Genomic DNA, 11,563 nt, shown 5'->3' with positions numbered 1-11,563 from the left:
CCACCTTGAACTGTTGAAGGCTGTTACACAATTGTATAAGGATATTACATTATATGCATACGTATATAACGGTTTTATACTATAATATTTACCACTACATAAGTTGTATGGTACAGTCTCATCATATGAGTGTATGTTCACAAGAAAATGTCCAGATGTTAATCACCACCTTCTGGGATTTAGGAGGCATGAAACAGAAGTCCAAAATATAGGGAAAGTTTCTAGATCACAAGTAAGGCAGAAAAGGATTAGTCATCAAACTCCAAATATAGATTTCATTCATTTCTTCAATGCTTTTTCGATGTATTTCTCTAGAACAACCTTCAATCTTCTTATAGCAAAATACATACACAATTGCAAGATAACTAATCAGTAGAAATGTACAAATGTTAAAATGTACACGAAACATCCTGCAAGTGAATTGTACTAATATCACATTTAGAGATGTGATGATACAACGATACATTACAGTGCTTCAAATAACTTCTTTAAAACAAAACCTTGGTGGATTTATGTAGACAGATTAAATCAGGATGTATAAGTGAGCAAATAAAAAAAGATAATAGTCGAAAAAGAAATTGATAAAGACCATAAATGTAGACACCATGTTCACAACCTCTGGGTGAAATTTTCAGGGAATACACCCTTAGCAGTAAGGTCCTTATTTTGAAGCCAGTGTGACTCTTTCACACCTACCAACCATCCTTCATCCTGCAGATAAACAAACAACACATAATAAGGAATACTAGCATTTAGAAACTTTTTTTCTTTTAGAAATTTATTTCCTGAAACTTTTTCTGACCTGCTCATCGGGGCTGACAAAAGGCATTACAAGCACAATGTCCCCAGCTTTGAGGTCTAGCTCATCACTGTCTGTACCTGCATAATCATGTATCACTTGAACCTGCAATTATACACATTTAAACGCACACAGATACACAATAACATTCCTTTATCTTCTACCACAAATACCAATACAGGACAAACAAGTTCAGCATCTTACCTTGTACAGAACTTCTGGTGGAAGCTCAATATTAGAGCCACCATTGGTCACCAATGTGGCTGCATGTGTCTGAGAATAAAAAATATGTTTATATTCCTTATGTTTGATGTGTGACTTCAAGTCACAGTTTTAAAAATATCCTACATTAAGCAAAGAAAAAAAAATAGGGATATTGCACAAATAAAAGAAATTGGTTTAAGAACAAACTGACACATTATTAAAACCCAGAAGAGAGGTGTGAACTGTCAACAATATGGAAAAAATAGATTCAGAAAATGAATGACCATAATCAGATATCACTTAAAAATTTGGTGAAGTTGCATCATAAAAAAATTGCAGCAGAAGTCACAGCTGTGTTTAACAGTAAAAGTAAGAGCATTTCCAACTACACAATGCTACAAAAGCTCATAAAATTGGGAAAAACAACTGAGGACAAAATCTTAGTGTTGCTAAGAGGATAAAGGTTAGACTTTGTAGAAATGGAAAAAAATTCAAAAGGTCATTGGTATGATGAAGCCAGAATGAAGAGTGATGGCTGTGTCAGGGTTATAAGAGAAGTGATGCACCTACAGTATCATACATACTTTGGTGTTCACTGAACAAGTCTCTAGAGGCAGTGTCATTATATATGGCGTTGCTTAAGTGGGTGAGGTATAAGCTTAATAACATTAAGTAGCAGTAAAATAAAGTCAGCTGTCTACCTGAATGTACTGAATGAACATGTAATCTTATCAGTTGATATTTTTATCTTCCTCCCAGACATATTTTATAACTCGAACTTTGAAAAAGTGGTTCTGGAAGCATGAAAAATCATTTTCACACACATTGCCACCATACTGGCTGCTATAATCAAAGCTAGAAGTAGTCAAATAAAACAGTGTGCACCTTTTGTTTGGCCAGGCAGTGCATTCATTTACTGTATTTTATTCAGTCACATGGCAGCATGATTCTGACAGACATATTTTAACTGAAAGCAACTGCAATCTTTATTTCTTTGCAGTTAGTATCAATCTTATACATTGACACATTTTATTTTAAATTTAAATTAGAAATTATAATGACAAACATATAATGACTGAATCAAACATTAAAATTAGCCCCAAAATTATCCTTTTTTTTGTGCTATCACAGCACTAACCAAGATGAAGTCCAATAATAATCGTTCAGAAATTGTGAGCTCAAATCCCACTAAAAACAAAGAAACTAAGACCTTGTCCACACATACTATATACAGTATTTCTTTTTGTCCTCTTGTCCTTGAGCAAACTTTATTTTAAGTCACTGAAAACAGACCTTTTGGTCCTTCCAGGCTAAAGATAAAAACTATGCAACAAATAGTGACCATATAAACTTCTATCTTCAGTTTTGACATGTGGATAGGAAAAACAGTATTTTGGGCTTGTGAGCTTATGCATCACCACACATTAGCCAAATTTCCTGTGCTTGATCTTAGTGTGCACTAACCTTTTTAAAGGGGTCATACAGGCCTACATGCACTTTTTAAAGCTGTTTGGACGTAACTGTGTGTTAGGAGAGTGTGTACACAACCACTCTACGATGATAAAGAGCCGCCCAGTTATTTTCTTTTCATTTATTACAATAACATGCCCCTTCTGAAATCAAGCCAATCGCAAATGCCTGTCGATGTGACGCCACACCGCAAGAGGCCGCTCCTACTATAGTTGATTGACACTGGTGTTTTAGCAAAGACCCGCCCCGAGTGAGAAGGAGCTGTCGGCCATTGTTTTTCGCAGCTGGAGCAAAATGTCGCCTAAGCGAGTGTGGTGTACAGTTGTTGGGTGTAATAGCGAACACAGCAGTCGTCATTTACTACCGACATCTAAGCCGCTGAGGATGCAGTGGCTGAATTTAGTTTTTGAAGCTAACGTCCCCGCCGATCTACCTAAATGCGTTCATGTTTGCGATAATCATTTTTCACCAGACTGCTTTATAAACGTGGGTCAATATAAAGCAGGTTTTGCTACGAAGCTGCTCCTGAAAAATGGATCTGTACTAACTTCGTGTTCCTGCTTTATCTTCACTAGGCTTGGTGAGTGTAATTCCTTTTTCTATGAATCTTTCCAGATCGCCTTTTTAATAATCACGATGAATGGGGAGTGTAAGTTAACTTATACTCTCATAAAACATGGTTATGGCTTCTTCTTTATGTACATCCGTCTCTATATAATCCCTAATCGCCCGATTGCAATAAACAATGCATTAAGGTGATTGTCTAGTTGCAAACTGTGTACGTAGTCGGAAAACTATATTATTATATTAACGATGTCTGTCAAAGATTAAGAAGTCATGTAAACACATCAGTAACTCTCTCAGTAAGCTTCTTCGCTTTTGTTGTTGTTGCTCGCGGCAGTGTAACAGCCCGTTAATTTATGCCCATGCAGTGATGAGAAAAACAAATCGAGTCGATGCATGTCCATTCTTTTAATTTCTGCGTTGTCAGGTGATATTACAAACTTCCGCGTAGGTTCCGTACTTAAATTAGGCTCAGGCTCTATATTCCTGCGTTGTGGGCAATGCTTTGTGGGTAATGCAGTCCAAAGCATTGCCCCCACTGGACTACACTCCCGTGTCTATACCCCACGTGTGTTGTGAAGACATGCCCCACAGAACTGGGGGGGCGGGCTCAGCAGAGATCATAAGCATTTAAAGCAGCATGTACTGAAACAGGTTGCTGAGAACAGAGCTAGTTTTTACCAGTTAAAAGTAGTGTTTTTTTTACACAACCATTGAGAATTTTTAATTAAATATATTACAAACTTTTCATTAGGACCCTAAAGATCATATCAACATTTAATGAAAAATGTGTCTGGATGACCCCTTTAAGGCTTCTGATTGTGTTTATATTTGCATCTGTTGGTTTGGCATGCATTTGCCAGCAATTTTACCTGAGAACAAAGGTTTTTAATGGAGGGAAACCTCCATTATTTATCTTTTAGCTCAAATGTTCAGAAGTCAGGTTCTAAACAGACACAAGGCTTTTCACTGTGTTACAGTGCAAAAAAAAAAAAAATCACTGTATTACAGTAGACTCTAATCTGTGTGCAGACCTGTGCACTGTTTCATGGGTTGTCACTGCCAACATCACATTGTGAGTAGCATGGCTTATTCCACATGTCAGTTGAAAACTCACTGGACACTTTTAAGAACAAATATACCTCTACCTATTTAGGAAAGCATGCAATTATCTAATCATGTGGAGGCAGTGCAAATTATATATTTTAGGTCAGCAACTTGGAGTAACTCTCACATCAACCAGATAAAGGGAAATATATTCTGAGGTATAATGACATAAAAAGAGAGATCAGCAGAGAATAGCCAGACTGGTTTAAGCTTACAGAGGCCTACAGCAAACATTCTATATTGTGGTAAGCAGAAAAGCAGTCAAGAACAGAATGGATGGCTATGACAGACACTGGCTCACCAAAATATCAGGCTGATGGAGATGGTATAATGCTGTGAAGAATTCTTAGCATACTATGGGTTCATTAATGCCAATCAATGCTTAAATGCCAATAATTAAATTATTACTTTTGCACTGTTACTGAACACGTGTTTCTCTTCATTGCCTCGATTTTTCATATTTTTAAAGATGCTTAGTGAGCGTAATTGTATACTGCTCAAGCACCAAGTGCATGCATGATGATGACCTTCTAATGATCTTAGAAAAATTGCCACACGCATGCCACCTCAGGTGACATGCTAGCAATTTAGAAATAGAGCACTGATTTGGCTTTGCAATTCAACTGTCTGTGATTTAAAATTGCACTTTTTGCATGGGTTTTTAATCATAGGAATGAAAGTAGAAGTAACAGAGTTAAGAAACTTTCTGTCTGGGAACTTTACAGGTGTTATAAATGCCTGGTAGGTATATGGAGCCCTAATGTAAAAATACTGTACTGTAGAGCACATCAGTCAGCTGGACCTGAATGTGGTCTATTCAGCTCTCAACTTTTTAATACTGGTTCTTATGACCCACCACATTCTGTTGGTAACATAAATTGATGTTGAAAAGATGGTAAAATGAATTGATCACAATGACAGCATGAGTTAGAATGGTGCCACACAATAGTGAAATGGTAAACTGCCAAGGCAACCTAGAAGACAATGGCATGGGGAACTGAGACAACTTCTTTGTCCTTTTTAAATTAATCATTTTGTGTGTGTGTTGTGTGTGTGTTGCACATTATACTTAGCTGCTTTAACAATGAAATGTAACCAGGCGAACTTCTAGAAAACCAGGTATGATTTTACAGAAAACTGTCACCACATAACATTTGACGGCTATATTATAAACCCCAAGTTTTGCACACCTGCATCAATGGATACTAATTAGAAAATAATTTAATATTTTACTAGGATTACTTAATATGTTCACCCCTGAAATAATTGCACTAAAATGGTATAAGTGAATTTTTAAGCTCTAGAGTCATTTTTAAGACAAAACTAAAAAAAAAATTTAAATCTTCATCCAATCAGATTTTTTTCAATTCGTATCTGTGAAGCTAAAGTACTCTCCGATTATCGAACAGAGAGTGACGATAAAAAAAGTAAAACTTACTGTAGACAAGGCAAAAAATGCTCAACCTTACATAATTTTATTTCTTTGCATTAATAGACAGTGAGTTTTGCTGTTCTGCAAACTGAGGTTTCACTGTAACTACTATAAGTAACTAAGTACCCCCAAGTAAGTAGCCCCATGATTTAGTAGCTTGTAGATCTACCTTCAGCAGCGATAATTTGAAAAAATCATTATAATCAATTTATCACTTTAAAAAACTTAAAGTGAGATTACAGCATCACCCAAGAATCGAACTTGCTATCTCCAGATGATAGCGTGAGCACTTTAACACTGCGCCACTCAGAGGCATTAGTGTATTTTTATGCGGCAATATACTGAGGAGGTAGTCCTAGAAACAGGGATGCCACGCCTTTGGACAGTGTTCAGGAATGCTGGTTCAGTGGTTGGTTGGAGCTGGACCCTCTCGAAGAAGTGGTGGAAAGGAGGAAAAATGGGGGGATGTTAATTGGGAAATGTTTTTTCTCACATTAACACTAGAAGCACCAAGTACCGGTCATGTGACTGCAGTGGGGAAAAATAAATAAATACTTCACACTTGATCAAATTCCAGGACCCTTCTTTCATGACTTTTCCTAGATCTGTGAGCTTAATCACTCAGCATGCTTAAATCGTAGCCTCTTTTTCCTATTTGTAGTGGAGATGAGTGGTACCTGGTGGGGTCTTCTGCTGTTGTAGCCCATTTGCTTCAATGGTGTGCGTGTTGTGGCTTCACAAATGCTTTGCTGCATACCTCGGTTGTAACGAGTGGTTATTTCAGTCAAAGTTGCTCGTCTATTAGCTTGAATCAGTCGGCCCATTCTCCTCTGACCTCTAGCATCAACAAGGCATTTTCGCCCACAGGACTGCCGCATACTGGATGTTTTTCCCTTTTTACACCATTCTTTGTAAACTATAGAAATGGTTGTGCGTGAAAATCCCAGTAACTGAGCAGATTGTGAAATACTCAGACCAGCCCGTCTGGCACCAACAACCATGTCATGTTCAAAATTCCACTAAGTCTGTGACTGAAGAAGGGGAACTAATTGGGATCACAGACGCTGAGAGGACGCTGGCGTGCATGTCGCCGCTTCTTGGATCCGTACAGCTAGATTTCAGTTACATTTAGAACACTGGTCAATTAATCCTGCTTGTCACAAAGTTTTTCGAGCTGTTGTTTTCCTCTGTGTCTGCTACTACAATCTAACTCGCGATTGCCGGACACTGCTTCAGTAACGCTAATTATACTGATGTTTACAAGCTGAGTTGTGGAGTAGTTACCTACCGTGTCCTCGGTGCACAGGATCTACTGCGATCTGCCCTCCTGCATCACTGCTAACATCACTGGAACTGTTCTGTCAGGTAGTCCTCCTTAAGCCACCCTGCTGTCTGAGTCTCTTGGAATATAACGTTAGCATTGGTTCGCAAGCCAGGCTAACGCTAGCAGGCAAGCTAAGTGCTGTGATTACCGGGTGCTTCTCCTGTCACGATGACGCCCATAAGATACACCGCAGATAAACTCCTAAAACTCAACACCACGCTCCTCCCAAATTGCCTTGAAGTCATTAAATCGCTTCACCTCCTGAGACGGCCACCCTATGTGCATAGGGCTGTTCGTCACAAGTTTGTTTACAAGGACAAAACTCCGGCTATTCCTGTGGTTACCGGTCATGCTTCCTTGCGAAGACGTCTCCAACGCAAACCACGGCCATCACCTGCCAATCTCCGGACCCTGGCCTGCATGGACAGCTCTGCATCCACATACAGGACAACCTCCTTCATGTTACAGAACATCAGATCCATAAACAATAAAGCGTTACTTATCCATGACATTATCACAGAGAAAAAAAATTACTTATTATGATTAACTGAAACATGGCAGAGCCAGCAGGACTTTGTCAGTCTCAATCAAGCTACCCCACCTGGCTACAAAAAATTACAATACAAAAGCCTCGTTGCCTGGGTCGTGGTGGTGGACTTGCTGTCATACACAATTCTGATATCTTGGTCAAAGAACATCCTGTCAATGCTTCATCCTTCGAGTGTCTTGCTCTGACTGGGATTGCACAGCTACAAGTGGTCCTTGTATATCGACCACCCACCTGCTTCCTCCCTGAGCTCTCGGAGCTGCTTGCCACCGTCTGCCCCATGTCCCCATCTACCATTCTACTAGGTGACTTTAACATTCATGTGGACTCTGGCAGCTGCTCTTTTGCGGCCGATTTTCTGTCACTTTTGGATTGCTTTAACATCACCCAACATGTGCCTGGCCCCACCCACATCAAAGGACATACCCTGGACCTGGTGTGCACCACTGGCACACCACCATTACATCTCCAGTGCACAGACCTGGCCATATCAGACCACCATGCTGTTATGTTCTCTGTTCCTCTGCTCCTACTCAGGCAACGCCACATACAGACCATCCCCTTTAGGAAGACCAACGAGGTGTGCCTGCCCCTGCTCTCCAGTGCCTTAGAAACTCACCTTGCTGCTCCCGCCTTTGGCCTCTCAGTGGCCACCTTGGTGAAACACTACAACACTGCTCTCTCCACAAGTCTGGACTCTGTGGCCCCTCTTGTTACGCGCTTAGTCTCTTTCTCCCGACCTGCTCCCTGGTTCACTCCCGAGCTCCGCCTCATAAAGTCAACTGGTCGTCGGCTGGAGCAACTCCACAAAAAATCCGGCCTCACTGTCCATCTCGAGGCATACAAGGACCATGTCAGGAACTATAAGGAGGCTCTCTCCTAGGCTAAAACCCACTACTACTCCATGCTCATCAATAACCAACAACATAATCCTAGAAAGATTTTTTTCTACTATCAACCGCCTTCTCCGTCCTCCTGACACCCCCCAGCCGTCTGATGCTGCTGATCTGTGCTCTAGGTTCCAGGACCTTTTTAAAAACAAGGTTGACGCCATCCATCAACAGCTCCTGTCTCCAACTCTATCTCCCACTCCACAACGGCAGGGAGTTCAATCTCCTGGTGCCCACCAGTTATCTTTGCTTCCTGAGCAAAATCTTGGAAAGAGCAGTGGCCGCCCAACTCCAACAGCATATGTCCCACCATGAGCTCTTTGAACCTCTACAATCTGGTTTCAGAGCCCACCACAGTACAGAGACTGCCCTTGTCAAAATCACAACCGACCTCCTCACTGCTGCTGACAATGGCCTCATTACCATCCTCATCTTACTGGACCTCTCAGCAGCTTTTGACACAGTCTCACACACCATCCTCTTAACACGGCTCTCAGAGTTCACTGGACTATCAGATACAGCACTTTCTTGGTTTCAGTCATATTTATCAAACCGGCAACAATACATTACCCTGAAAGATTCACACTCCACAACAACAACAATCAACCATGGCGTCCCCCAGGGATCTGTGCTTGGCCCCCTTCTCTTCACCATATACATGCTCCCTTTAGGACAAATTATCCGCTCTCATGGACTCAGTTTTCATTGTTACGCTGATGACATACAACTGTACATCAGCACTAAACCCTCTGCCCAACTCCCCCCAATGCCTCTTGTCCACTGCTTGCAAGATATTAAAACCTGGATGACCACCAATCTTCTCAAACTAAACAGCAGAAAAACGGAGCTCATGGTGGTGGCACAGGCACCACTGCTTAGGAAGGTTGCGGACCTCCACCTGGATTTGGATGGCTGTTCCATCACTCCATCCCCTGAAGTCTGCAATCTGGGCATCATCCTGGATCCTACTCTATCATTTCAGTCCCACGTCAAAAGAATTACCAAATCTGCCTTTTATCACCCAAGAAATATCTCCAGACTCAGGCCCTCACTCTCTGTTTCAGTAACAGAGACCCTCATCCACTCTTTCATCTCCTCCCGTCTGGACTATTGCAATGCTATCTTGTCAGGTCTGCCAAACAAAGCCCTGGATAGACTGCAATACGTCCAGAATGCTGCTGCAAGGGTTCTAACAGGCACTACGCCCTGGCACCACATCACTTCCATTCTCAAACAGCTTCACTGGCTTCCCATTAAATCCCGCATTAGTTACAAAGTCCTCCTCCTCACCTACAAATCTCTCCATGGACTGGCTCCCCACTACCTTACTGACCTCCTCCACCCCTCCACCCCTCTGAGGTCCCTGCGGTCCTCTTCCAAGGGCCAGCTGATCGTCCCCCGCAGCAGACTCAAGACCTTTGGCGCCAGGGCCTTTAATGTAGCTGCCCCCAATCTCTGGAACAAGCTACCCCTTCATGTCCAATGTGCCCCTTCACTACCCCTGTTTATAAAGTACCTCAAAACACATCTCTTCACAGAGGCCTTTGGCCCCTAGGCCCCCCCCCCCCCCTTACAGTACATGCTTACATTACACACACCTTATACTGTAAAGCGACCTTGGGTATTTTGAAAGGCGCTATATTAAAAAAAATAATAATAAATTGCTTAAATCACCTTTCTTTCCCATTCTGACATTCAGTTTGGAGTTCAGGATATTGTCTTGACCAGGACCACACCCCTAAATGCATTGAAGCCACTGCCATGTGATTGGTTCATTAGATAATTGCATTAATGAAAAATTAAACAGGTGTTCCTAATATTCTTTTAGGTGAATAGGAGGACATGAAGTTAGTTGGTGTAAGAGAAGAGGATGCAGAGGATAGAGTTAGATGAAGGCAAATGATTCGCTGTGGCGACCCCTGAAAGGGAACAGCCGAAAGACAAAGAAGAAGGAGTATAGGTTATACTATATGAGTGTAGAATATAAAATGAAAAAGCTATTTACACATGAGTGCTCTATTGTAAAGCAAACGCAGTTATTAATTTATTGTGTATATTTAACTTCATTTACCAGCCCACTATTATTTTCTGTTTAAATTTAAAGATACCCGCACGTGTGTGCAAAAAGATGAAGGAAAACAAATAATACAAAAGTGAATAATCTTTAATAAAGAGAATATGGAATCCTTCAGGATCAATAAAGTATTTATCTATCTCTCTATCTATCTATTGTAGAGCCTTTTTGCATGGGGGCACCATAAAGCACAGACAGGAGGCGATATCTCATGGGGAAAAGGGTAATTTTATTTAGAAAAAAAAGGGAAAATGAACATTGAAATGAACATTTTCAAAAAGAAAATGTTTAAAGAAAGAGGAAGGGGAAAAGTGTACACATTTTCCTTCCCTTTTTTCTATCTATCTATCTATCTATCTATCTATCTATCTATCTATCTATCTATTTAACTGTGAAAAATTTGCTAGATGAAAATGGTATTTAGCTTCTGAATAAAGAACCCAACAGAAAACTGTTGGATAATAGTCAAAAAGGCAGGAGCAGTCAAAAACCTGTCTTATGTACATAATTTTTATGAAGCAGTCAAGCAGGCATGGATTGAGCAAAGGACATCAAAGTACTGCAGACATATTTTTCACTCAGCCACATCCAGCAAGTTCTGAAGAATAAAAGACTTTATACTAAATATTTATTATTGTATAGCAATTTAATTGTATAAAATTGCAAATTATTCTTATTATATTGACTATCATTGTTTTGTTTTTTGTTTTTTTAAATTGAGAATGTCATTAAAACACTGAATTTCAGTTTTGTCACAATACTTCTGGCCATCATTGTATATTGTAAAGTCATGAATGGATAATAAAAATGGCTAGAAGAATGGACAAGCTGGGTGAAGGGAAGATATGATCAGGTAAATATTTGTATAGAGAAATAGAATTAACAGAAGTGCGGGACACTGGTGTCTTGTGACAGGTCAGTAACTTCAGGCACCAATGTACCTCAAAAATGTTAGCTATGTTGTCCTGTTGGACCTCTTCAACTGAAGAAGATATGGTGGGCTGGAGGAACAGTCGTTCAAGCCTTAGTTCAGCTTCCACATACACATGAGCAGGCCACACAAAATATATACATGTACAGTAGGTAGTAAAGATGACACACACTTACAAATCACGTTGATAGTTTTATGCCGTAAACCAAGAAGTTATTACA

The 11,563-nt window shown here is 40.3% G+C and overlaps 1 protein-coding gene across 1 annotated transcript in view; it reads right to left on the bottom strand.

Annotated features, from left to right (window-relative positions):
- Window positions 1–263: 263 nt before the first annotated feature.
- The window catches only part of bin1b (bridging integrator 1b), a 31,228-nt gene continuing 19,928 nt past the window's right edge, over window positions 264–11,563 (bottom strand). The window contains exons 12-14 of the mRNA XM_053499602.1: window positions 1,004–1,072; window positions 803–904; window positions 264–711 (exon numbers count right to left, since the gene is read on the bottom strand). Of these exons, the coding sequence (XP_053355577.1) occupies window positions 610–711; window positions 803–904; window positions 1,004–1,072 (273 nt within the window). The 3' untranslated portion in view covers window positions 264–609. The remainder of the gene's footprint in view (window positions 712–802; window positions 905–1,003; window positions 1,073–11,563) is intronic.

Source organism: Clarias gariepinus, chromosome 6 (assembly GCF_024256425.1).
Source record: "Clarias gariepinus isolate MV-2021 ecotype Netherlands chromosome 6, CGAR_prim_01v2, whole genome shotgun sequence".
NCBI classification, from domain to species: Eukaryota; Metazoa; Chordata; class Actinopteri; order Siluriformes; family Clariidae; genus Clarias; species Clarias gariepinus.
This window is presented reverse-complemented; position numbering and strand designations above follow the sequence as displayed.